At 47.9% G+C, this 27,877-nt stretch overlaps 1 protein-coding gene across 2 annotated transcripts in view; it reads left to right on the top strand.

Moving 5' to 3' along the window:
- The window catches only part of CSNK1G1 (casein kinase 1 gamma 1), a 114,757-nt gene that overhangs the window by 81,420 nt on the left and 5,460 nt on the right, over positions 1-27,877 (top strand). The window contains exons 6-14 of one of the 2 annotated variants that reach the window (XR_014618783.1): positions 3,795-3,946; positions 11,017-11,251; positions 13,375-13,460; positions 15,544-15,628; positions 16,821-16,969; positions 18,541-18,645; positions 19,331-19,401; positions 22,373-22,480; positions 24,835-24,863. Coding sequence is in view for 1 of the 2 variants with exons in the window: in XM_084293778.1 (XP_084149904.1) it covers positions 3,795-3,946; positions 11,017-11,251; positions 13,375-13,460; positions 15,544-15,628; positions 16,821-16,969; positions 18,541-18,645; positions 22,373-22,480; positions 24,835-24,941 (1,027 nt within the window). In the remaining variant the exon portion in view is untranslated. Of the gene's footprint in view, positions 1-3,794; positions 3,947-11,016; positions 11,252-13,374; positions 13,461-15,543; positions 15,629-16,820; positions 16,970-18,540; positions 18,646-19,330; positions 19,402-22,372; positions 22,481-24,834; positions 24,942-27,877 lie in introns of those variants that run through there. The other variant, XM_084293778.1, reaches the window with a different exon arrangement.

Here is a 27,877-nt window from a genome sequence, read left to right as displayed (position 1 = left end):
AGAGGGGAACCTGCACGTGTCATGCCTGGGTTTTCTTGTGTTAATGTGTTGGTCTTGTTTAGCGCCATGGAGAAATGACTTGTTCAGAAGTTATTTCATGCATAAATATGGTTAAACTGGTCATGGTTTGTATTTGAAGTGTTGAGTTGTATCATTGAATCGTCCAAATCAGACTCTGCTCTGCCTGTAGCTTTTCGTCCTGCTCTCCTTGACTCCAGGCGTGCTCACCGAGCACAGGCTGCTTCACGGCACAGCCTCTCGCCTCGACCTTTCCAGTCCCCTGCCAGCACCACTGCTTTGCATTAAAAACCTCAAGTTTGACTGCCCAGACAAAAGATGCTCCTCCTTCGATCCATCTCCTGTTAAAAAGTTCTTCTCAGGTACTTACAGATCTATGGATGGTGTTGGTGAGGTTCCTGTGGCAATGGACTTGGGGGGGTTCAGGACACATTGCTTGTTACTGAAATAGAGCCAAGCTACACCCTGAATTACACAGCTGAGCTCTGATTAAATTACATTTTACATAGATTTTCCTAGGTTTGTAAGAAGAATTGGTTCAGAGATCCCTCTGTCTTAAACTTACCGAGGACCACCCTGAAGCCATCTAGCCTGGTCGGGCTGCTCAGGCCCTGCAGGCACCATTAATACCAAAACAACTGCTTCCAGCCTTGCCCCCTCCAAAACGATACTGCATATTGACTTGTGTTTGGGTGAGCTGAGGCTGCATTACCCTGCCTTCCTCCTAACTTTATCACGGGTGGAGAGCTGAGGAGCCCTGGCTTGGGCTGGGGGGCCCCAAAAGGCCGGCCAGCGATGCTCCTCTGGAGCCAGGATGTGTGAGCAATGCAGCCCGGGGCAGATTCCTCCAAATGCCCTCTGGAAAGCAGAGATGTTTCGCAGCATTTCTATTCTAGCAAAGCCAGTCTGTAAGTTCTTGACTGCAGAGCTGGCAGCAGCGCTGCCCAAAACCCTCAGAGAAAAATCGAACCCTTAAAATACGCCTGGAACTAATAACATCCTCTGGAGGCTGGCACTTAGGATGCTTTTTTTTAATGTTCCTAGCTACAGCTTCACCTTGCAGGAGCTCCCACCTAGGGCAGAGCCTTCGTGAGGCTTTATCCTGCTGCAGAGGCTGGGCAGGGCGCTCCAGGCTCATGCAAAGCGCTCGCAGTTGATGGTGAAGCGAACTCGAGGGGCTGGGACCCCAGAGAGCACGGAGTGGCTGCATTGCTTCCTTTCCCACGTGAAATCCCCGTCTTCTGGGTCTTGCTGTAATCCGTCTTCCTGGTTCTTGTGTCCAGTAGGAATTTAATTTTGATTGCAGTGAACTCTCTTTACCAAGTAAGGCAGTAAATTTATTCCTTTTCCCTGTGCTCTGGGAATGGGATTCTTTGCCTTCCTTAAGAGCCTTTCTGCAATTTTATTCTCTGCTATTCCGTAATTAGCACACTCCTAGCCTGAGTGGTTTCCTTCCTGATTTGCACTTTTCAAGACTGTTCTCCTGATGTAGAAACTGTGCTACAAGTACTCAGTGTATAGACAACTTGAATTTATAATGGTCTCGGTTTGAACTTCTCATAGAATATTCTATTATTTTCTAAAAAGTAGATGATTTTTAGTATTAGAGAATGTTATTTGAAAACAAAACAGCAATTCTGTTTTGGTTGTCTGCTATTATGGCCGCCTTTTTTGGTGCTGAAATACAGGTTTGTTTCAATTCTGAGTCCTTTCTGTGTTTAGTCCTTTTTACAAAGTAACGTAGGTAAGTCCTCATCAGGTTTTACTGAAAACATGATGGCTCTCTGTAAGCTACTTCAAGATCTATTGCAGTTGTTCAAGCCTTCAGCACTGAGCTGATGGCATTAAATTATCATTTATGTTTGTTTGGGGTATTTGAAAATGCTTTAGAGCTGCCTGGGTCACATCCCATCATTGCTTTCTGAATTGCCTCTGTGTCAGAGCCCCGTTTTCTCAGAGGACCTCACTGCTGTTAATGCTCACTAAAATGCAAAGCTCTGTTAAGAGCAGCAGCCGCCCGTGCTCGGATTGCCAGTGCCAGCCTGGGTAAATGTTTTACGCAGGACATGAACTCTGGCTGGACTGGGAATTCCTGCAATACTCCGTAATACCTCATTAATGCATCCTGACGACTGATGCCTAATATGATTCCCCAAGCATGTGATTTAACGAGATTAAAACCATCCTACAGTAATCTCTGTCATGCCGTATTTTGTTCTTTTTAAGTAATTTATGAGAGTGTAAGCTCTGCAGTATTTTTAGCTCTGGTAATCTCAGTGCCACATTTCTGTACTGGCGGGCTGATGAGTGCCACTGGGCAGGTTACCAAGCTTTCTGAGCCTGCAGCAGGGGTAAAGCTGGTGGGTTTCTGACATCTCCAGTTCTGGTGTTTCCCTGGTTTGCTGCTTTTACCTGTGCTGGGCTAGGCTGCCTGAGCACAACACAGGGCAGATGAAAACAATCTAATCCTGGTGTCTGATAAACAGTGAGATGTTTTTTTCTACCTTCAATATTGATCTCCTATGTAAACAAAGTGTGTGATGAGGTTTATAAATGCTGTCCTTTCAGGCCCCATGCTGTACAATTTATGGACCTCCAAGGAGCTTGTTTTGTGCCAACAGGCTGCGTGCGTTGCAGTGCTCCCCGTGCTCAGCCATTGCAGCAACCAGCAGGGCACTGCACCTCCATGCGCTCAAGCAAAGATGTTGTTTTGACATAGCAGAAAGACGCGTATTTCCAAATTAAAATCCTTCCATTGTGCTTGGGAAGTGCTTATGAGACATGGGCTGGAAGTACGCTGACAAAAAAAAGTCTGATGCACAGCTTGATGCTGATGCCAGGAGGCTGAGCGCCTGTGCTAGATGCTGATTAGAAAAAATTGCAGTGAGCTCTGCACTGTGTCCTCCCCTCTGTGGGCTGGTCTGACTTTCCTGTTTGACTAAAAGGAAATTCGGGTAGTGCTGTGCGGCTCAGTGAGTGTTCAGACACAGAGGCTGTTTTTTGCCTTTGCTGGTGCCTTTCAGAAAGCCAGCCGGCACAAAGGCGCTGGCAGCTGGGCATAAATATTGCATGCTCTTGCTGAGAAATCCACTGCTGAGCTGTTAGGTGGGAAGGGTGGGCTCTGACTCCTACCAGTTGTGCCGAGTTCTGCGTGCAGCCTAGCAAAATGTTTTACACACATGCTTCATGACGGCGCTTGTTTATTTTTATGTGGTGATGAATGAAAATGTAAACCTTCGTGTTTTTTTTTAATGGAAAACTTTTGTTTGCCTTTCTTGTGAATGTAATACACGTAAACTTTACGTAAGATTGTGCTGAATAACAACAGTGGATTAACTTTGTTTAAAAAGCTGCCCTTTTCTGGACGTGCCTGATGTTCTGCAAGGGCTGTCATCTTCTGACACTCATTGGAGAAGTCAGGCCCACGGTCGGGTTGTGCTCTGCCTGGTGTTAGTGCAATGCAGGGAACTCCTTGTCTTGTTACACGAAGCCCAGGCCGCTGTGCTGCCAAAGCTAGACGCTTTCATGTGGTCGTGTTAGTGCTTTGAAATCCATTTGTCTGTTCAGGGGTGTAGCTGAGCAAAGCCTGCACTGATTTGGCCTTTGATTCGTTCATGGTACATGCTGAAACTTATTTGCTCACTGGGTGAGATCAAACAGAAAGGACACTCGAGAGGTAAAAACAAAGGCTCTGCACAGCAAAAGACTTACACCCAGGAGGAAGGGCATTAACGTCGTACCGCTGACTGATTTCAATTCTTTTCATATTCTTCCAGCTGAAGGGCTTCCCCAGGTTTATTACTTCGGACCGTGTGGAAAGTACAACGCCATGGTACTAGAGCTGCTTGGTCCTAGCTTGGAAGACTTATTTGACCTCTGTGATAGGACGTTCACTCTGAAGACGGTATTAATGATAGCCATCCAGCTGGTGAGTAGCAGGCACGGCAGCCTCCGCGAAACAACCTGTGCTTGTGTCAGGTCTGTGTTAGCCAAAGGGTCGGGCTGGCACAGCGTGAGGTTCGGGGATGTCTGCTGGCTGGAGACAGTCGTCCTCCAGAGAAGAGAGGAAAAACTCTTGCTCAGGAGGGGAAGGTTAGCTTATGCTCAGAGCAACCTTCAACAGCAGAACCAGTGAAGCTGGATTCCTGTCCTGTGTCCCCTGCATGCCCCTGCCACAGCACCTCCCCCAGCTCCTTCTCTCTGCAGGGACATCCCCCACAACATCTTATTCCTTACCCACGACACGGGGAGCACAGCATCCTCCTGCACTGCCACCAGTTGTACTGGCTTAGTGCTACCAGGGTGCTCAGAGTCTGAAGCCTCTCAGGGCAGCGGGAGCTGAGCTGTCCTTAACCACAGTACCGGTGTTTGAAGTCTCTCTTGGTCAGATTTGGTCAAAATTGGCCAATGTGTTTAAAAAGCTAATAGTTGGAAGGTGATAGATCTGTGGGCACCATCACAGAGACACTTTTTGCCTAAGGAAACCTGGTTAAAAGGGGTAGCTTTGAACTGTGTTTGAGTGAACCACATGAAAACTGAAAATACTAAACGTGGTGAGTGGAATTCCACAAGTGGGTTGTGCTGGTCACTTCTAATTTTGGGTTGGCTTGCTGGCTTTCAGCCTGTGGCCTGCAGATACCTAAGTGGCATTGCAGAGGTAGAACAGTGTATTTGCATAAATGGATCCATGGATACAAGTGTTAAGAGAAGATAGTAAAGGAGCAGAGAGTGTGATATTATTCTGAATAAACTGAACTGTGCCACGACAGAATCTCAAGTGTAAAATTTTGTCACAGATGAACAAGTTTGAACTGTGCTGGCTTGGTGTTGGCTGCACATGGCTGAGCAGTCCGGTTTTGTTGGGTTTGAGTGGTCCTTCATCACTGGAAAACCAACTTATAGTTCTGGTGTTGGTTGAGCTTAGGGATATGGTTTAGTGGGGACTGCTAGCGTTAGGTCAGAGGTTGAACTCGATGATCTTGAGGTCTCTTCCAACCTAGAAATTCTGTGATTCTGTGATTCTGTGAATCAACTGGCATCAGTTGGCAAAGCCTTGGATACAGTTTTGTAACCTTCCCATTGTGAGGATGCGCTTCAGAAACAGCATTACCATTTTGGGTAGCTTTTCTGCAAGTGCTTAAAAAAACTCATAGCCCTTCTCATAAGCAGTGGGAACAGAATAGCAATATGGATATATTTTTAAGTGCATGTATATAACATAGGGCAAAATTGGGCTGGAACAACCTATGTCCATCGAATTTGACAGGCTTACATCTCCTACAGTTGTGCCAGTGCAATTTCCTAGTACTTGTAGGAATAATTTTATTTCTGTGAGGCCACTGAGGAAACCGAGACTGACACAGAAGGGTCCCTCTGCCTTTTAGCAAGCCCTGTGGCTGTAGGTTAGTTCTGTACTTGGAGGGTCTTTACTGGCATCGTCTGCTGATGTGACCTCGCCTGGCCTGCCAGCTCTTCGTGACACTGACACCAGTTTGGGAAATGGATGCTTGAGGTGAAGGACAGGAAATGCAATCACAAACTGAGCCAATTTTCTCTGTAGGCAGTGGTTCTCCATTTTCCCTGGGGAGATGTATTAGGACCTCTTCAGTCTTTTCAGGAAGATTTCATGAGATACCAGCTTGGAGTGGGTGCATTAAGGAGACACGTTTGGCATCTTCAGGTGTGCCCCATCTCCTTCCCTGGAAGGTTTCCTGGGACAAGGGCTCAGCTGGCCCTGAAGTGTTTTCTGAAGGGGTTGGCACTTGCTGCTCGACTGGAACAAAAGCCCTTTGCTCCAACCACAAGGCTTTGGGGAAAATTGTCTTGGATTTATCTCAGTTCCTACACTAAATCATTACAGTCACTCTGTCACACTCCATTGTGAGGGAGACATAAAAGAAGAGGAGTTGAATGTCACATTCAGTGGTTTTGCCTCCATAAATTGTTTTGCTGTTGTTTTTGACCAGCCAAGGCTGCTTAAGCTGCTGCTGTTCTAATCTCAGTCACAAGGAGACATAAAACTTCACTGCCAGAATTCAGTGTGCTGCACCAGCCGCATTTCTCTCCTCTGGCGTTTGACATGGCCGTTAACAAAGCCGAATGTCCAGGGAGATTTCCAAAGATGTGAGCAGCCTGGTACCACCCAGAGAGCAGAGAGCACCTGCCCTGCTGCAGGGAGGGAGGGACTTCACAGAGAGGTGCTGTTCCAGTTTGACAAAATGCCATCAAATTACTGGTTTTTAGCCCAGGAAGACCACCCAGAGGTAAAGCAGTGTTACTGGTTGGCGAGACCCCTCTGGGAGCACTCCAGAGATGTCCCCAGTGCCAGGAGCTGCCTTTGCAGTTCCTCTCCTGCCTTGGGTTTGGTCCCTTCTGGAGGGGAGGAAGGAGAGGTGTACTGTGGATAATTTTGCACATGTGGAGCAGCAGCAGCATGTGTCATTCTTCCCTTCACTAGCTCACAGCAGGTTTCTGCACTAAAAGCATGCTGTCCCTGAGCTAGTGGGATAATAACAGTGTGCACTCCTCTCTCCCCTATTTTTTTCTCCCCTCGCTTGCATCCCCATGACCACAGGGGGGTCCAGTCCCTCCTCTGCTGTCCGTGTGCTCCCTGCGGCAGGCTCGGCCCGGCAGCAGCCAGCTGCTGCTTTCCACCTCCCCTTCAGCTCCCTTCTCCCCATGCTCCCCCAGCAGCCTGACCACTTTGCACAGCACGTCTCCGACTTGTCTGTGCTTATGCTGGATGCTAAAGGTAGGAAGGAATGCAGTGTGATGGCACCCCATCTCCTTTTCCTGTGTCCAGTGGTCAATTTTTAACCAGAGGCATATACGAAAGATGTTTTTTAATAAGCACACATGCTTGGCTGGTCTTAGCTTGACAGGTAGCAGCAGCTCAGGGCTGGGTAGAACCCTTTAACTCCACAGATTTTAGGAGAAGGAAAACCCTCTGGGAGAAACAAACACCTGGTGATGGTTTTCAGGAGCGTAGCTTGAGATTAAGGGAGATTTTAAACTTGGTTTCACGTCAAGAAGACTCTGCTGGCTGAGGGAGATAGAGCCTGGATGATGATGAATCTTCAAAGAAAAAGGAGAACCCCTTTGGAGTATTTTCTGGTCAGATGACACAGTGGGGAAGTCCGCCTTGGCCGGGGATGAGACACAGCCCTCAGGTTTGTCACTAGGCTTGGGTGTTTTTCTGGTAGGCGTGTGCTGTGCTCGGAGCTGTGGGAGCAGCTCAGCGAGCTAATTTTTCTTAGCCTCATTCACTGCTTCTCACATCTCAGTGCAAACCTGTGTCAAAGGAGTCCTCCTCTGCTTTTCCTTCCCCAGTGGAAGTTTTGGAGCTCTGTCACTCCTGCAGCTTGTGCATTCACGATGCTTCACTTTGCTCTGTTCAGAGTATCAAAAGGGAATCTCGTCCTCCAGGTGCAGCTGAACAGATCGAGTGGCTGACATTCCTTAGCTACATAACACATGGAAATAAAAACATGGGCTCACTGATGCCAGTCCCTACAGCCCGTGAAGCAGAAGTCATCTTAGCTTTGAGGAGCTGACTCAGTGATCAGGCTGGGGAAGGGAAGAGCACTTTTTACTCTGGCTTCGATTTTTCACTCTTGGCTGCATCCAACATCTGTGATGCTGCATTGACAGCTCAATTTGTCAGGAATAACGTGATTTGCAACCTTGCTGTTCGTGCTCGCTGTCGGAGCCAAGGAGCACGAGGCCCCTTGTGTCAGGCATGGTGCAAGTCCTTCTGGCTGCAACCCAGATCAAGTTGTGGTGAAAAGTGACCGGTGACCATCAGACTCCAGCCATTAAACATGAAGAATTTCTGATCTCTGCTGATCTGATCTGTATTCAGGCAGGTGATCTGCAGAAGAAGGGCTGAGATTTATCATGAGGATGTACAGATAAGATTGACAGCAAGATCAGATGATCAGCAGCTACTTTTTTGGGTTAAGAGGGTTTATCACAGTTCTCCTTGACATGAGAAAGGAAAACAAAAGCATGGATTTATTTGGCATCTGGTTAAATGTCACAAATATCCTTGCATTTCTCAGCTGCAGGGCAGGGGTCCTGCTGTGTGCCAGGGGATGCTCTCCCCTCGCAGGGGGTTCTCTGATACCTGGAATGGGTATTTGTGGCTCCAGAGATGGACCCCTGAGTAACTCGGCCAGCTGTGGATGCAGAAATCCTGCTGTAAGTCACAAGCAGAATCTCCCCCACACTGTTACCGTTCCTTTGCCCTAAGATAAGATGCCACAGCCTGTTCTCATGATTGTTAAAATAACAGAGCAGATTTTAAGGCTGCTTCACAGTCACTGTTTCTCAGCATAAAAGCAATTCCAACCATTAGTCCGAGCTCCTTGCAGAGGCCTGTCTGTATGTGGAAGGACAAACAGGTGGATAGTAGAGCCTACAGCTCAAACACACACCAGTGGGCACCGTGGCTCTGCTCCATCCTGCCTGTGGACTGGGAACTCACGCCAGCCTCAGCTCCTGCACTGACCTCCTCTTCTTCAGCTGCACCGTGTCTGGGCCAAGGCCGTGAGCGATCGCTCCGGGGAGCAGCTGCTGCAGCGGCACGGCACGGATCTCAGCAAGCCTGGAGGGGGGATGCAGCACGGATAGGCACCCGCTCCCCATCCCCGGCAGACATAAGGAGGGCACGCATCCTGTCACAGCAAATAAAGCGCTGAGGCTGCTTCAGGAAGCATCTTTCTGACATGGAGAGCCTCTTTCAGCCGTCCCTGGCTGCGTGTGGTTTTTCCAGCAGCACATCAGGAGGTGTCCAGGCAGATGGAAATAAAGAAAAAGGACAATGAAAGACCCGGAAGCGTGTGTGTCTGTGTGATGGGAGCAAAAAAGGCAGGTACATAAATATCGCTAAGCGCTGCTGGAGTGTATTGTTTCAGCGGACATCTCAGCCATCCAGATTGTTGTCCTGGCCAGAGCAACTCGCTGTCAATTAAAAAAAAAAAAAAAAAAAGGCTTTTTTTCACAGCTGTGTAATTGCTGTTGTCTGTTTCAACAACTGGGCTTCTCCGGTAGCAGAGGCAAATCAAATGAGGTAGTCAGGCCACGCTTGAAAGCTTGTTATGTATGGAGAGGCTGGGAAACCCTTTGTCCCCATTTTAAGGGTTTCATCTTAATTTGAATTGCCTCCCTGTATACCTTTTTGTCTTCTAACCTGCTGGTGTGTCATGTAGGTGATTCAAAGCGTGAAGAAGGGCTGAAGTGCAGAGCATCTGCTCTGTTCTGCATCATCCTGTAATTGATTAGAAATAATGGCTCTTAGCCGTGGAACCCATTTTCTCAGTACATTGAAATAAATCACTGCTTAAAATGAGAGAGGAGGGGAACTGTAACACGTGCTGTTACCTTCTTTGAAGAGCCTTTTAATAGTCCTGTTTTTTTTCTTAAGACCGAGGCACCTGCAGTCAGTTTTTTCCTGTCACCTGCCCTCCCTGTGCAGAACTTTGTTTTTATTAGGAGAGCTGCCCCCTTCTGCCTGTTACTCCTTTGCAAATGGTGAAAATGCAGCAAGTTTTCCTTAAAAACAAGGTGTCTGATAAACCTCTGGGAGCAGGACAGAGTAATCTCACATGCCCTGCAGGGACGAGGCTCTGATTTCACTGCCTGCAGAATTAAAGAGCTTCATTTGTTTTGTCTTGGCAAACACACGTAGGTACCTGAAATGGCACCTGGGCTGTCAGATCCGGGCACGTGGAGCCTTCAGCCAGGCAGGCATCCAAGATCAGGAAAGAAAAAGAGAGAGATGGGTTTGAGAGCTGAGGATGCGTCTGGATTCAGCAAGAAACAGCCAGCAGTCGGGGGCTGTTGGCTGACTCCAGCTCGCAGTCGGAGCAAGTCCCCGAGTCTGCTGCCATCACGCCTGAGGCTGCTGCAGTAGCGTGGCAGTGACCTTTGTGCACTGGTGCTCGTTGATACAAAATCTGGAGTTTGTGAGAGCTTTGCCATGTTTTTTGTAGCATCATGAGCCTGCATGCAGATGGTTAGATCTAAACGGCCTTTCCAAAGTGTCTTGCTAGGAAATACATATCCTCTGATGTGGGGGGCAGCAGACCAAGGTAGCCTTAAAAGGGGATTTAGATCTTTTCAATTAAAACCTAAAGAGGAAATAAACACGGAATAAATGGAAGTAAGTTGTTAATTATTTTCACTTGGAATCATCTGATAAATTGGGAACACAGAAGAGGACTGCTTGCAGACCTACTCTAAAATCACCTGCAACATATTTCTTTTCAGAAGTGCTATTAATGGTGAGCATCGGAATAAGGAGAGTGCTGAGAGGGGGAATGGCCCCTTCAGCCCTTGGAGCTGGGGGTACCTGCCTGTTTACTTCGTCTTCAGGGGCAGAACAAAGTTAGTCAAAAGCTGCAAAATATTCCAGCTATTTCTGGTTGACAACTGGTGAGATGAATTATTATTTTTGGTCAGCATCAAGGCTCCCACCTGCCCAGAATCCCCCTCAGTGGAGGATCTGGCGTGTCTAAGCCAACATATGGGTCGAGGGAGGAAGGTGGTAAGACACAGAGCAACAAAGGAAGGCTGTGGGCAAGGGAAGAGCTCTCGGTAACCGGTTTAGTATATTTAAAATCAATACCAAGAGGCTGCTGCTGCAATTCTCTGTGGAATCCTTCCAAGAACGGTGTTCTGGTGGTAGCGTTTCAGAACGAGCCTGTCCAATTTCTTTTCAGTTCAAGTCAGGGAGCACAGTGTGGTAGCTGGAGAAAGGAGGGGATGACAAATTCTTTTTCCAGCTCTGCACCAATTAACGTGACCCAGCTCAAACAGTAACTTCTGCCTTGCTGTACTCCATCTGTTGTGTTTCTTGTGGGATATCGGAGTTCTCAGATAGCACCAAGCACTTTCAGGAGACTTTGTGATGGGCTAGCAAAACCTTGCTGTGCTGTTAGCTGGGAGAACATAACAGCCGGTCTGCTTGGGAATAACTTTTGCCTCCTCCTTTTGCAGATATCTCGAATGGAATACGTGCATTCGAAGAACCTCATCTACCGAGATGTCAAGCCAGAAAACTTCCTTATTGGCCGGCAAGGCAATAAGAAAGACCACGTCATTCACATCATAGACTTTGGACTGGCGAAGGAGTACATAGATCCAGAAACCAAAAAACACATACCTTACAGGGAACACAAGAGCTTAACTGGAACAGCAAGATACATGTCCATCAACACTCATCTTGGCAAAGGTCTGTGTGGTCGGCGCGAGTTTGCCATGCCAAGTACTGTCGAGCTCTGATTGTTGCTTGGTTTACAGCTCTGTCGTGCCCTTTGAGGTCTTTGCAAACCATGCACCGTGGTGATGCTGTTTACAGCTGTGAGGTTTTACAGTTTGGGGTTCTTCTGAGGCATTGAGACAGCTAAAATGTTGGAACTGGAAGCCTTGTAATTATAGTTGTTATTAGGAACTAAACAACTGGTAGCAACCCTGCTCTGATAAAAGGCAAGTAGGCGGGTTGTAATTGCTGCACTGAATGATGACCAAATAGATTTTTATAGCACAGCCCTGCACGGGTACCTTTCAGTTTCAGGTGTTACAGTTCAGTGTTCCCTGACCTAATAATCGGTTGGAGAAAATGCATAATGTTTTCCTTAATGACTTAACTAATTTTAAACCTGTCTTCTATCTCTTCTCCTCACTGTCTTGCATCCCTCTTTCATACTAGAAAATTACAATTCTGTGGCTGAAAGGCAAAAAAAAAAAAAAATAAATGTTTATATTCACTTAAATTCATGAGAGTAGTGAGATAGTGGAATATTCCTTGAGCAGCCTCCCGGCTAGGAGATCAGGGCGTTGCTGGCTTTTGGATCTCTCGGACAGCTCTCTCTTTGGGCAGTAAGAAGGGATGGGCCCAATTTCTATTTTCGGAAAACCCAGCGGAGATTCAGGAAGGGATGGAGGAAGTGAGAGGCTGCAGTGGGAACAGGCCGCTCGCCAGGCTCGGAGGCTGCGGGTGGGATTTTCTGCAGGGCACGGCACTGCCACCACCTACCGGCGAGTGACCTTGCCGTCAGCACGCCAATGTGTTTTCTCATCCCCTGCTTTCATCGGGTGGGAGGATTGGGAAGGAGTGCTGGAGTTATCCCCTTTGTGTTTCAGGACTGAGCAAAGTGCAGCAGATTGATTACAGTTTTTCAGAAAGACGAGTGCTTTCAGCCATCTCCCTGAGAAGTTTGTCTGCATCACTGCACTAAATTACCGAGCTCTCCTTTTTTTTCCCCCTCCTTTTTACAGCTGTATCAGGGTGACATGCAGGAGCCATTACCCTGATTCCCTTCTGCTGAGCTTTCTCACCTCTGGACCGTTTTGCGAGTTACATTTGCTGCTGTGTGGAGTCGTGCTGTGCAAAGCGCTGCCTTTTTCTCCCCTTGCAGATTATGCAGCATCGGGGACAGCTCACGCGCAGCTTGTTGTGGTGTGTGGGCTGCATGACTCGATTTGCTCCGTAATGCGGGTTCTGAACGCGTTATCTGCCTGCAGGTGGAGGCTGGCAGGGGAGGAGGTTGCACCAAAGCCCTCTGCGAGCTCTGTGAACCCCAGTCTGGTGCTCCCTGGGAGAAGGGCCCGAACTGCAGCGCTCTGACCTTCCCTGTAAACGCTTTCCTGCAGCATGCTGGGAAGCCAGAGACAGCAGATGACAGATTTTGGGGTCCCCATGCTGTTGAGGAGCTCCAGGGCTGTTTGCTCACCCAGCAAGCCAAAGGGTCACGCTGCCACCAGGGCAGCCTGCTTGGGGCGTTTAAGGATGCTTTTCCTTTGGCATGAGGCCCCTCTTTTTTCCCCTCATCTATAATCATAACATCTGCATGGCAACAGCAGCAAGTGTCTCACAAGCAAAGCAGTACCAAAAGGAGCTATTTTTAATCCTCTCTGATGCGATGAGCTACAGAAGCAGTCGGGAGAGGGCTGGCACTATGCAGCACGGTAGTTCCCTGCAGCTGGCTGCAAGTGTCCCCTGCCTGTTCTGCGTAGTTCAGAGGAAATAACACAACCCAGCACAACATCGCGGCTGTACCGTGGGCACTGGCAGTCCTCAGAACAACTGGGGAACTGCTTTATTCCTCTGCGATTAATACCTCCACCTCCCATCTTTTGTGCCTCACCTTGGGCAGTCTGGCTCGCAGTTGTGTTGCCTCCCCTTGTTTAGCTGTTCATGTGTTTTGTGTCTGTTGTAACAAGGTTTCAGGTACTTTTACTCCGAGCTGCAGACAGCAAGCGAATTTCCCTGTGATATTGCTGAAATACGTCTGGCTACTGGTCAGATCCCTTTCTGCAGCTGCAGCAATAATTTGTCATCTCTTCTGTTTTCAGAGCAAAGTCGTCGAGACGACTTGGAAGCCCTCGGCCATATGTTTATGTATTTCCTCCGAGGCAGTCTGCCCTGGCAAGGACTGAAGGTAGGTTTGAGTTTTAGGTTTTGCCCTTCAAAACTTTACTTGGTTTCTGCCCAAATGTGAATCTGGCAGGAGAAAGTTTGCAGAATGCAAGCAGAAGAGCCGTTCTCTCTGTCTGTCTGCCGACAAGGCGTTAGCTTCACCTACGGAAGGTACCGGGACAGAAGCGTGTTTCCTATCACATCGGGTTTCTGTAGCTTCACTGGGTCAGTACAGCTCTGGAGAGAAGATGCAGCAGAGGCAAATGAGCGTCTGGGCCAGGGACAGTAATGAGAGGGATGCCGAGCTGTCAGAGCAGCTTAGCTGTAATGTGAACCTGCCCCAGGAACACAATGGTTGTTTATGAAGTTCCCCTTACGGCACACAATGCCCCAGCTGCATCTGCGATCGTGTTTATAATGGGAGCCATTTGATGGTTTTAGACGTGCAGATGGAGTTCAGCCTGAAAAGACGTTTTTTCTGGTGAAAGTATGGAGCTTGGCTTCCCTCCAGAGACACTGGACACTCGGTGCTTAGTTCTGGATTATAAGTTTATGAAATATCACGTACATGTGGAAGGTTGCAAGCAATTGAGTTACGGCAACTGCAGCTGAATGAAGCAGTCGTAAGTCGTCCGCTGGCTGTGGGGTGTTGGTAGTTGCATCATTCTGTCACCTTCCTGATGATGAAGCTGCTGCATTCACCTTTGGAACTGGAGTGAGGGAAGGGACTGGATGTGATCAGGTTAGGAGAGGGTGAAGTTATTAGTGAAGACAGTGACTCCTGTTAGGCCTGTTAATACGGTTTGTAAAAGCAGATGAGCCTTTGGGCTCGCAGGCTTCTCAGCAGAGTGCTGCTGTGGTCAGTGGCATGATTGAAGCTGCTAAGCTGCTCTGTCACCAGCTATCCAGACTTAGCCTCAGCTTCGCTTTGTCAGACATGTGCACAAATGTCAGAGACAATTCAGAAAAGCACAAGAGGGTTCTTCAAGCATGAAAATGCTTCTGAAAGGAATCAGAATCTCTCTGACATTAGGTGCGCCTCCTGTGGTAACTCTGAGTTTGTTACTCTAATAATATGTTTTGGTTTTGGTTCAGTTGAAATTATCTGCTTTAAATTGATCCTGAAAATTACTCAAAAATAATTCCAGGTTTAGACAAGGCTCTGCAAAATTTCCTCAGATTAGTGCTGAGACTGCTTCTTGGAGTCCTGCATTTCTTTAGCTCCAGAGCACACCCAAACTCTTCAGCTTGATCTAGAATACGGTGCCTTCACTCTTCTCAGTTTCTTCTGCTTAATCTTTTGGTCTCTGCCGTCAATTCTAAAGTCCTGAGAGGACATCTTACAATGCTAATTATGTGGCTGGCAGGTCTAACTGGCATCTTTTGAAATGGAGGCAATAAAACATGTTTTTTGGGTGCCAGCTGGAGTAGTGCTCTGCTTCAGGAGGGATTCAGGTGGGGAAACCATAACTGAAGGTTGTTTCATTCTTCTCGGCAGCCAGCTGTTTAATCAATGCTAAGTGATAGGCACTTTGGGGGGTGAAAGGACAGGTGGTGTGGAAGTAGCATGGGACTTGGGAGAATTGTGACTGATATAAACTGATTTGACTTTGTGGTGGCTCAGTAAAATCTCAACATGTCAAAATCGTCACAATTTAACTACTTTTACAGTTGCTTATGAGGCTGTTGTGATTGCAGATGGCTCTAAGCCTCAGTCTGTTCTTTGCTGGAGTGTCAGGATCCTGATGTGCTATCAAAATATACTCAGCTTTGTTTTCTTGTCCCATGAAAGCTTCCCTGTACAGTCTTCAGGACTGGGTTGGTAAGAAATCAGCCCTGTGAGAAACTAACCAATGTACTCTCTTCGAAGCACTGAAGCTGTTTTGAAAGCATCACTGGATATTCTTTGCTGGTGGAAAATGTACAGGGAGAATTACAACGGTATTCCTGGTAGTGTAGCCTAGGATGCAGTTCAGCTACAAGTAACATTGTCTGATACCACGGAGGCTCGATATTAAATACTTTGTTTTTCTTCCCATACAGCATGTCGTTTATCACATGGTTGAACTCTTTCTCCACAACTGTTTTGTCTTTGTGCGCTACAGGCTGACACCTTAAAAGAGAGGTATCAGAAGATTGGGGACACAAAGAGAAACACTCCGGTTGAAGTTCTCTGTGAGAACTTTCCAGGTAAAGCCCTGATGGGATCTCTGCAGTGCAGCTGGAGGTGGCCATACCTTGTTCAATAAAGTATTCTGGTGGTGTGCGTCTGTTACATCATCGTCCCTCAAGCAGGCAAACAACTGGAGCTGCTGCTAGAAATTAGCACATCCTGTGAGCTTGTGGCTGCGGCTTGTAATGAACATAACTCTTCTCATTGAGGAGGCCAGACAATGCCTCAGGTTGCTTCTTTTCTTTTTGGCTTCCTTCCCCAAGAGGACCTCGTTACTGTCCTTCTCTCAAGTGACTGCGTTCGATCTACTGAGTTAATCCTTTTCCAAATGAAAGGATTTACAGCTGCTAAAATTTTAGGTGGCCAGCTTAGGAGATGGGATGATATCTGGGCAGAAAAAGCCTCGCTGCTGGAGTTCAGGGGTGCTCCAGGGTGCACACCAGCATCTCCTGCTTTCCTTCCCCAGCTGGTTGCTGAGCATTCAGATGAAATCGCTGTGGCTATTTTATGTCTGTGTGAGCAGGCGTATGCATGAGCATCCTGTTGGCAGGCTCACTGAGTCGTCGTTTATTGTACAGTGTGTTTTAGTGTTTGTTTTGTACAAAGGTATAGAATACAACTTGTTGTGACACTCGGATTCAAGGTAGAGCAGCAGCTCCCTGGAGCAAGTGTGGGACTTCCAGCTTTGTCTGAGGAGCATTTGAATTGATTTGCATTGCAGACCACTGCAAAAAACAGTGCTTTTTAAAGGAAGGCCAGGGTTAGAACTGGTAGCCCAGACAATCCTCTCACAGCCTGATGCTCAATGCTGCAACACAGCCCTTGGTTTATAGGCACTCATTGAGAAGATTCAGAATAAAAACGGACTATTATTAGACTTTGGGCAGGGCAGGAGAGCTCTAGAGAGCTGAGTGAGATTCATCGAGCAATAAAAGACTGGGTAAAGACCTGCTGGATATCCTCAGCTTCTATCAGTCTATGGGGCTCACCTGAATTTGGTGGAGCCTGGACAATTCTCAGCTCTGGGGATTTGGTCATGGGTCCAACTTTGAGCACTGCCTTGCCAAGTGCCATGGCAAGGCCTTGCTGGAGTTAATGGTGAAGCACATTTCCAGCATGCACGTGTAGCCTCTGCTGAGAGGCTTGCAAGTGATGGAGCCCATGTGTGAGCACAACTAACGCTGCTTCTGTTTTCCCCTTTTTTAACAGAGGAGATGGCCACGTACCTCCGTTATGTTCGGCGATTAGACTTTTTTGAGAGACCAGACTACGATTATTTACGAACCATCTTCACAGAGCTGTTTGAAAAGAAAGGCTACACCTTTGACTACGCCTATGACTGGGTCGGCAGGCCAATTGTAAGTCAGTCCTGCAAAATGCAGGGCCTTGCCTTCCAGGTGCTGCTTCCCAGCCACCTGCCTCTTGGTTTGTCCGAATAATCCCAATTAGTGCCAGCGAGTTCAGGATCAAATCGTTCACATCTTTTCTCTAGCTAGCACAGGCTGAACACAGTGAGAAGCCCTGATGTTGTATTTGGGGGTTCTTGTGGTGCCCTACGTTTCCCTAAGGGGCAGAAGGCCCCTTCCCACCTCTTTGGGTTTACCCTGGTGTGGGTTGTTCAAACCTGATTTTCGCACTTGAGGCCGTGAACAGGACTGGACTTAATTTGCTCCGGTCTAGCACAGGATTGGAGACCTTTGTAATCGATATCTAAAGACATCCATCTTACAGCAGGAGAGCATACTTGTTACCTCAGCACTGAATGATGGAAGATATCCCTAATGCTTGGGTTCTCATAGGGGAGTACAGAGCTGGGCAGGGCTCTGACAAACGCTCAGAAAACAGTAAACAGCAAACCCATTCCGATCTCAAAAGATCCTGGGGCTTACCCCATTCCAGAGGCTGGGCCAGCTCTAAATAAAGCACATGGCAAGGAAATGTGGGAGTATCCACGCTCCATTTAGCAGCTTTGTGACACCAGGTGGAACACAACAGTGATCCTGATCCACCTCTTCTATTGTCAAAAGCCATTTGTATTCAGGAAGACCTTGGCCAAAAGATGTGTCATGGGGAAATCTGATAAAAGTGTCTAAAGCTCTTCCGCTGGCTGCCTATCTGATTTGTGTCCGTGGTGCAGCCTGTCGCTTGTATTTTGTGGCGTGCTGCTGATAGCCTTCTTGCTGATAGACAGTCACTGTGCGCCGCCAATGGCAAAGGCGCCCGTAAATTAATTGTCACTGGTGCCAGATCAAATGCCTCCAGCGCTAAACTTGGTGCCATTGCCGGTGATTTCCAGTCCCAGCTATATTTAGCGTTACCGTGCCCAAACTGGTTCATTTTAATAAGAAATCATTCTGTGAAATCATTCCGTGATTTTTCTCCTCATTTTTTGTTTAATTACAAAGGCAATTGATAAAAAGCCCCCTGTAAGACAAGCTGGCTGTTGCTGACAACTGCAGTGGTTGCTATGGAGATTTGATGTTGTGAGCAGGGATTACGACTTTGGTGAGAACAGAGCAGATGAAGCTTTAATTTTAACACGTCCTGTTTCTATGCAAGTGTGGTTTTTAAAAGGAGCAAGACAATGAGATGAGGAAAATAAGCCTGGATATTTGCAGTCACAATAATCTTATTTGAGACACATTTGGAGTGATCTGCCATTGGTACAGATATGCAGCTATGTCTTTTTGATTCAGTTTTCTGTAAGATGTTTGGTGCTGATATCCAGCAAGCCACCAAATCAAAGGGATTTCATAGCCCTTACTGTAATTATCCTTGGTTGCTGTCAGTATATTTGGGCAGCATTTTGATGTTTTCCTGCATTGTCCTTGCATGATGGGAGCCATCCCGACAAGTTAGGTTTGTACACACATGCTGAGAGACGTGTTGTAGTCATTGGCTTCATCCTAATGAACGCTTTATTTTCCAGCCTACTCCAGTGGGATCGGTTCACGTAGATTCTGGGACGTCTGCAGTAACAAGAGACAGCCACGTCCATAGGGATCGACCATCGCAGCAGGCCCTTCGCAATCAGGTGTGTTACTCACCGCTGCTTTGGCAGGACTGCGTTGTTTGGCATCTTTCTGAATTCCTCTTGGTCTGGAGAAGCAGAAACCCTGTGCCAGTAGAAGTTGATGGGACTGATTCTTGCTTTGTTTGTGGCAAGTGCATTTCTTGCTTAATTTAGGAAGACTGTGGTCTGAGCAAGACTTTGTCAAAGCAACAGATTGCTGAAATACTCTATCGGCCAGCGGAACTCCTCAGGACCGTGAGCCAAACAGAGTACAACTTGGAATGGGTCATAGTTTGTGGGTAAGCTCTTTATCTCAGCTGTCCGGCGTGGTCAGACTACCTGACCAGCCTGGCCAAGAACATTCCTTTGGGTGCTTTTACTCACAGCACGTGGACTGTGGAGCAGACCAACAGTCGTGGCTATGGTAGCCTGCTCCCAGCTGCCCTCTTTCCAAGGACCATGCAGCTGTAATAAGATGTCCCATGGACACACAGTATATCCAGCTTGGGGTGTCCTGTTCGTGGCACAGGTGTTGCAAAAAGGCAGCAAAAAGGCAGCAAAAAGGACTGCCAGCGTAGGGTCCTGTGGGGAGACTTAGCATCATGGTCCAGATGAACTTCAAGTTTCTGAATTTCCCCATTTTTTTTCTTTCTAGTCGTAATATTTTCTTGGTGTTGTTGAGAGTCTGGATTTTCTATATTAACAGAGCTGATCAGAAGTTCAGTAGATCTCCAACTGCTGGCTCCTAGCTAGAGCTATTGGTGCTCTTACCTCCCAGTGAGTGGTTCTGGGCTCGCTCTGCTCCTCTAATTGCTGTGTGCTGTTCTAGCTCCTTGTCTGTGGTCTCTGCGCCCACACAGCTCATGCGAGCTGGGGTTTGTGTGCACAGAATTGAGTGTGAGATGAAATAACCTGTCTGGGCTCGGCTTTCCTTGCTCCATGCAGCTGGGCTCTGAGTGATAGAGCACTTAATATAGACTAGAATACATCTAAAGCCATCAGCTACAATCAGGATGAACATCCCTCATTAGAAGTGTTGCTTGTAGGAAGCTGGATTGTTTGAAGCATGTGTGCAGTACTGGATTTATGCATGCTTATTAGTGTGGACTGGTATGAGAGCACTAGTAAAATAATCCGCTTTAATATATTGCCTGATTAATGCATTAACCCCCTTTTTGGGTGGCGGTTTCTAGTTGTCCGCTTTGACAACAGACCTTCACGTTGTGTACACGAGGCATCTTGTTTCCTTTAACAGACAATGACGCCTGGCTTCATTTTCAAGCATGTTAGTTCACAAATTATAGTGTGTAGTACAAAGACAGCTGGCATATTCCTAAAATACTATTCAGACAACCTTCGGCCCTTGTTCTTCTGAGTTTCTCAAATTATCTGGATTCTGTACTGTGGGCACCTTCTGTCATCGTTTTCACCTAGACATTATTTAGGATATGCTGAATTATGTTACATTCCTGATATACACAGCAAATAAGTTTCCCCTTGCCAAAACTTAAACAGTTCTTTTCCAAGGGTTATTCCTTTTAACTGTTGAGCAAACTATTTCTGTAAAAAGGAGGAGAAAAAACAAATTTCTAGAGCAGTGGATTGGAGACATGGGTTTGGGTCAAGTAACTGCCTAGATCTTCAGAGTTAACTGCTTTATTTTTATTTCCAAGCATACTAACAGCAGATTCTCCTTTATAATATTTGGTTTCCCAGTAAAGACACTGATGAGAGAGTGGTCTCCTTGTTGTAGCCTTTTCCTGTAGGAAGAGATTTACTCTCTATCAAACATGGGTGAGCCCTGCCCTGTCTGTTTTAGATGCCAGTCATGTCTCGCGATTTGGTAGCTGGTAGGAAGGTGATGAGTGTCAACAGGAACTTGATGCTCTCCAATTCACAGGCATCGCTTCTTCGGTGCCATTCTTCGGGCTGCGTTGTGAGCTGCTCAGCTCAACCCTACTTCAAAAACAGTTTTGAACCCACATACGTGGGTGTAGAGCCAAAAGACAAAACTCTGGCTCTTGTGGTTTCTGAAGCCTTTCCTAGAAACTGCTTCTGGGCTCCTAGGCAGAAGCGTGCTCCTCCCCGTGCTGACATAGGTGATACAACTTCAGCACCTGGGCTGACCAAGCAGCTTGGTGGTATAGTGCTTTGTAGGAAGCAGCACTCAAGATTTGTCTTCTACTAGTTCTTAAAACCTGCAGTTAAGTTCTCCAGTCCTTCATAGTCTTGTGACCTGCAGCAGCTAAAGAAGAATTCCAAGGAAGGTGCTTCTCCAGTAACTCCTTTCAGTGCTACCAAGTACAAAAAGTGTAAGCAGCATCTCAGGCTGGTGGGGCAAACATTTAAAAAGATTTATGAGGACAAGCCGGGACAAAGCCACCTCTAGGGAAATACTGCCTGTGAACTGGATGTGGTGACGGCTTGGATGGAGGAGATGCACTATGAGTAGCTCAGAGGGGGACTCAGAGGTCACTCGCAAAGGAAATGGTGGCTCATGCTGTATGAAGCGCAAGCAGACTTATTTTCTGCTCCGCAACTGCAGGGAGTAACACAAAGCAGTGCTGGGGAAAGGCAGAGTCTGGGCACTTCTCTTTGAGTAGCCAGTTCAGCTTCACTGCTGATAACTTGGTGTTTATTCGCTTGAGCCTCTTGTTTCCTGCCCTCTAGCTGGATTAAAACTCGTTTGTGCTGGCCAGGTCCATGATGTCTGTTCAGCATCCATTCTGCCAGGTGTGTGTGTGCTGTGGGGGCTCTGCTTCTCTGCCCTCTCTTCTTTTGAATTTGTATTTCAGCTTTGAAACCTTTGCTTACCTTTTTATATGGTGTCCAAGGAGACACCTTTTAAATGTGTCCCGTCAGTAACTTCATGCTTGTTACATCCTCTGCCGTTGGCGTGAGACCTGACACAGATCTGCCTGTTCGTTCTGTGCTTCCTGGTCTTGGGAAGCAGATGTGTTCCTTCAGCTGGCCACCTGGCTTTAGCTGCACTGCGGTACACTGGTGCTCGGTGACCGACGGATGTGTATCATCAGTGCTGCACAACCTCTAAGCAGCTTCACATGCATGTGCACAGTGGTTCTTCTAATAAGACAAATCCAATTCTAAAAATTTCCGTGCATCTGTTGGGGGCAAAAAAGAAACTGATAGTGAAAGTTTCTTGCTGCTGTAGTTTTCTGCAGAAAAACAAGAAAACAGCAACCCTCACTCCAGTAAAGGAGGTGTGGTGGATGTTTCCTTCTGCATCGTACAGGTGAATTAATGTGTGGAACTGGCTTTTGGTGAAATAAAACGTGGCTTCATTTAAAGTTGCAAATTTGAGTTTAAAAAATGTGTATTTTAGCGAGGTCAAGCTTGTGTATCCAAACTTGCTGCCATGTCCAGTTCTCTGGTGCATGACCTGACACAGACAAACATATTGTTAGCATGTTTATTTCTATGCTGAAACACATGGAAATGAAGCCGTGTAAAGAAATAACTTGCTGAGTAGATCTGAGCTTTCTCATAATTTATTACCTAGAGAAGAAGAAATCCACTGCTGCAGTGGATAGAGACAGCTAAAGTACGGAATGATGTGTACTTGGTAAAGTGAAATTTTAGCCTAGCTGAATGTTAAATGCCTTGCTTTTTGCAAAGACAAACAAAACAAAGCACTACTAACGCACTAACAAGCACCCTTTCGTTTCTTCACCTCATTCACCTGTTGCCCTCTCTTCTGTTTCTCTCCTGCTTCTGGACTTGCGAGCAGGCGTCATCAGATCGCCGAGGAGAGTGGGAGATCCAGCCAAGCCGGCAGACGAATACCTCGTACTTGACATCTCATTTGGCTGCAGATCGGCATGGAGGATCAGTACAGGTACCTTTTCCCCGTGATCTGCACAGCCTTGTTGTGAGAATCTGTGTTAAATCCCCTGAAGTCTCCTTGAATTGCAGTTACAGCACCGGGGCCAGGAAGGCAGTTTCACAGGACGGTTTGGTCCTGTCCTGAATGTAGCACTCATATTTTGTGGGGTGCAGGCTGTGGTGTCCAACACAGCTGCTGTTACTGCTTCCATGAAGCCTTTCCTCTGAGAGCTGTTTAGGACCAGTGAGTGCTGGGTGATGGCACTGTAGAAGGTGGAGGAGCAGGGGATGGGTGACAGTGACAGCATTAAAGGTGCACTGCAGCTAAGTTCAGAAATTCCTGAAAAGACTGCTTGTGATCCTGAAAATATGCCTGCCTCTGGTTGTCACTCAGGCTGGCTAATATTCTTGCAATATTGCCAGAGTAAGATGGCTGGAAATGCTGGAGAAAAGATGCAAGGCTCGTTCAAGCAAACAAGAGCTGTCTAATATTGCTGGCGAGGTGAACTCCTTGGCAGAGGTTTGCCTGAAAGAGCTGGCTCCAGTGCCAGACACAACTCTAGTGTGAGTTTGAAAATTGGCTCTGGTGAAAGGGGAAGTAGAGCCTGGTGTGGGACAGGGCTGAGCTGAGGAGACAGGAGGACTTACTTCTGGAGCAGTGTCTGTGTCTTACAACTGTCTAGTTTGTTGTGTACTCTTCCTGAATATGTCTTGAGACTGCTGTTACGCCAGTATGAGACCACATGCTTGGGAAAAGCCAAAGGCTGAGAAATTCAGACATAAGGAGGAACCCATGTATGTATAGCTCTGATCTCGGATGAGAGCAGAGAGTAAATGGGAGAATTCAGCCCTCAGGAACTATGGAGTGGGTGTCTGTATTGGCATTGTTTTACATAAGGAGAACAGTTTACTTCTGCAACATCAGCATGAACTTCAACTCCCCACAAACAATGCCCTGCCAGAGTAACTGCAGCAATAAGGCAGCCCTCGTCTGAATTTGACCATGAGGGTCGCCTGCCTGGGCAGCTTACAAGCGTGTGTGCTACTGTGAGCATTAAAATTGTGCTTATCTGCAGCCGAGAATGGGATGTCGTCTGCTGTGAATGGCTGCTCTGCCTGCAGCGTGATGGATGCTCAAATTGTTTCTCAACAGATGCCCCAGCTAATGCTGAACCCCTGGGAAGTCAGGAGTTTCAGGAGGCTGTTTTCGTTATGGGAACGGTTGAATTTGCCACATCAGAATGGAGTGGCAGCACGTTAAAAAAAAGGAGGAAGAAAAACAGAGACTTTTGTAAATTGAAATTTAATGAGAAGTAGCTGAAGAAAGTGTGGGAAGGTCACTGGGAACAGCACAATTAACTGCTCGTGTTTATCAAAGTTGTGTGGGAAGTGTGAGGGCCTGGAGGGCTTGGGTGGGCCTACACTGTGATGGGTCTGGGAAGGGGGCATGAAGAGAAGCTGAGGGGCTCTCTTGAGAGGAGAGCTCTGAAAACCCAATGAGCTCGGTCCTGACTTCCCTTGGTGCAGAGACTGGGCATGGGACTTGATCTGCAGAAACAGCAACTGCTGGTAGGACTTGAGTATTCAAAACAAATGTGCAGATGCACTTAATTGTGAGGAGACATCTTTATAGATCTGGCTTCTTTCCCTTCATCTCTGGTGCTTAGTGGCACTGCCACCTGCAATAGAGCAATTGTGAATTGTCCAGAAAATTACGTGTTCTCCTGGCAGAGGACCAGCTGCTGACAGCTGGGGATCTGGATAGTTATCCCTGTAATGGACACGTTGAAGTCAGCCATAATGCAAACTGAAGCAGAAGGAGATCATACAAATAGGTTTTGGGCAAGGAGGTAATTCCAGAATCTGGCAGTGTAAGGAGTGAGATCTGGGGGCTCTGGAGTGAGTTTATCCCACACTAGTGGCTGGTGACAGGACTGAGTCACTCACCTCTAAAGGCGTCAGGAGAATGCAGTCAGCACAGTGCAGTTTCTGTGTGCGTATGAGGCTGTCGATTAGTCTTCACACCAATTTTTCTTTAAAAGACCCCAAATTGTAGCTTAACCTCCCACAGACGTTCAGGCCTGTGCTGGGCACAGCACAAGTGTGTACTAGTGAACAGAGTCCCCTGCCTGGCGTTCTGCTCTCACGAGCCAGATTATTCTCTCCAAACGGCTGCTGGAAACACAGCACGTGATCTCAAGGCATCCCAGGAATCCCACAGCCTGCTAAGAGGGTGCTGGGAGACAGGAACAGAAATTTTGCAGACTTCCCATTCCTACAGCATCCCTTGTTGAGGCAAGTGGAGACACGCCACGTGCCACGTGCTGTGTCCAGGGGCTTTAACGGGGCATTTTGTTTGTCTTGCAGGTGGTTAGCTCGACCAACGGGGAGCTGAACGTGGACGACCCGACGGGGGCACACTCCAATGCACCCATAACGGCGCAGGCAGAGGTGGAAGTGGTGGAGGAAGCTAAGTACGTTCGCTTTACAAACAGGCTTTCCACTGGTGTGGTCATTTATCCTCCTCCTGTGAAACGAGTGGGGATATTTACCCGTGGTGAAGTACTCGATGCTCGTGTCCCATGACCTTTTCCTGCATATTGCCGCTTTTGTGCATGGTGCCTTCGGTGCTGCTGCTGCTGCTTCTTTTTACACTTGTCGTGGCTGGAGAACGTAACTCTTACTCAGAGCATGTGTTGCAAAATAGACAGTAGCAGAAATACCAAGGTAATATGAATTATTTCAGGAATCCCGGTGAGCATCCCCTGTTCCAAAAGGAGAACTCACTGTACGCTCATGCTGAGAGCGTAGGAGTAGCTTGAACACAGCTCAGTGAAGGAATTGTTGGTCTGAAAGTTAACACTTTATTTCTGGCTCCCATCCACAAGAAGTGGATGCCAGGTATCCATAATGGTCCTAAAGTAATTCTTGTAGGGACTTGATTTTTTTTTCCTCTGAATTCTCTTGGTCCAGTTCTCCAGAAGCTGAGAGAGAAAACAGTAGCAGCCCTTCTGCTCATGGGGAACTGTGTGCTCACTCTGAGCAGACCTCTCCAGAGCTTGTGGCAAAGAGTGAGAACTGATATACAAAGTTGCTGCTTTGACCATTTTGGCCTCCATCTGGCACCATCAATATCACCTTTTGCATGATCCTCAACACGAGATCTTCGTGGTGCCTCTGAGCTAGAGCAGGACCACAGCAGGGTCACGGTGTAATCCCAGCTTCCCAGTACGAGGGGTAAGCAGGCCTGGTTGTGATCTGACTTGGTGGTGTTGGTGCTGCTTGTCTCAGCCTTTGTGGACACTTTTGTTAGGAACGACTCGTGGGAGCGTAGGAAGGAAAGCTGGCAGCTGTGAGAAAGGGTGTGTTGATGGAAACCGTCCCTAGGAATCTGTCAGGCCGAGGCCTGCTTTCCCACCTTATCACTGTTGTGCTGAAGGTCTTTTGCTGTCCGTTCCTCTGTCCCTCGGGAAGCACTCCCGTGTGCTGTTCCTTGCTGGTTGCCAGCCTGGCGGGATCCTGGCAGCGAGCTGTCCAAGCAATGAATATTCTTTCTCCTCCTCCCAGCCAAAGGAGCGAGCCGTGGGTTTGGTACAGGTTCCTCCTAAAGCGTGGCGGGGAGGGGGAGGTCTTGAGGTGCGACTTGTAGAGTGGAAAATAAAAAAGTGCCTCTTAAATTTGGGTAGCATGGCCTGCAGGGAAGGCAGGCTCAGTGTCACAGGCTGTGTCTTGATCACGATGACTGAACTGGGGCCTCCTGGGCTTGGGGCTGCTCCTGAGAAGGACGGGGCAAATCGCCACCAGAGAAGCGTCAAGACGGATGAAAAGAAGCGTGCAAGGGCTGTGTTGCCCAAGCTGTGTCTTGTGATTTGTTCTGTCCCTTTCCAGGCCCTGCCTGGGTGGTTCAGAATTGGTTTTGGAGGGTTTAACAGGTTACTGTGCAGCAGAGCACAGGCTGCTCTGCACCAACAGGTCTGGGGGACTCCTGTCATAATTCCCTAGTGTGCGAATTCCCAAGTGCTTCATTCCTCTTGCCACAAGGAGGGCTGCATCATCTCTCCTTGCATCTGTGATCATAAATCCCCTTGGATTTTTTAGACTCAAAAAAACCTGCTTTGCTATAAAGCGGGCCAAAAAGAGTTAGAACTAGATGGAGTTCGGGCTCTGTGTTTCGAGGTGAGGTGCAATGCTGGAAAGGGAAGGACCCTGGCACTCCCGGCAGGCAGAGGAGCTGTGCAGTGCTGCTTGGGGGTACTGTGGGGACGAGCTGCCAATCCCAGCCCTGGGGTTCACTGAAACCATCTCACTGATGGTCACACACGGCCGTCCACGCTCTGGCCTTCCTGCGGTTGGAGCTGCAGGGGACAGGGCAGTCTCCTCTTCTGGTGGCCCAGAAGCCCTCTTTGATCTCAGCCGCTGAAAAGAACTTCACGGGGCCTGTGCCTCCCTGGAGAACGTGCAGTGTTTACCCAAGGCCTCCAAACCCTGCAAAACTTGGCAATTCTCAGCGGCACCGTGGCAAGGGCAGAGGTGGTATGAGGGCTGGGGGCGGGCGGTGGGCAGGCATGGTGTGTGTCTGCCAGTCTGCACTGCATGTTTGCATGGCTGCAGTGACATGCTTTCATCCCACCTCTGTGAACTAATTGCTCTTTCTTCCTTTCTGTGTTTTTTCTCTACACTCTCTGTAGCTGCCTGAAAATGCTCAACTTGTGGTGAGTCCCTCTCTCCAGTCCACATGCAAGGGGGAGCGGACCAGACTAGACTGGGGTTGGCAAAATCCAACCAACCAAGCCATAAAAAGGCACAAACTCAAAGCCAACCCAGGGCTGTTTTGATTTAGGACTCTGCTGAGAACCACACGCAATCCTGGGGAGGGTGTGGGCTGTGTCTGAGAGGCCGCATTGGGCCGAGCAATCAGACTGATCTTTGAATTGATCTATGCAAAAGACAGATTTTAATCCTCTCCTATTTGGCTTCCCATCTCCCCCAAACTGTTACGTCCGTGTGCAGATGATGTCTAATGGAGCTGGGCAGAGTCGGGACCAGGCTTGCCAGGCATCTTGCAGGAATTCCTCACACAGACAGTTACGAAGGGAAAGCCTTGCTCTGGGTATGGAGGGGAGGGGAGCAGCCACTTCCTAGGAGAGGTTCCTGCAAAAACACAGTCCAGGGCATCGTTAGAGAGGGTGTAAAGAAATTACAACCATTCATGGCATTAGTGACAGACACCCAGCTGGAGCTACTGCTTGGAGAGAGTGGGTGGGCGATGGCTGCCTCCCAAGCAGGCTGACAGCTTGGAGTGGGAAAATGCCCTGCAGATGAGAGCTCGGGTCAACTGTCCACAGAGGGTTTGGGGTTAACGTCAGTCCAAGCCCAGCTCAGGTATAGGTGCAGTTTATCAGGCTCTCCA

The sequence above is a fragment of the Netta rufina genome (assembly GCF_964035555.1).
Source record: "Netta rufina genome assembly, chromosome: 11".
NCBI classification, from domain to species: domain Eukaryota; kingdom Metazoa; phylum Chordata; class Aves; order Anseriformes; family Anatidae; genus Netta; species Netta rufina.
The sequence above is the reverse complement of the archived record's forward strand: the minus strand, read 5'-3'. Positions and strand labels throughout refer to the sequence as shown.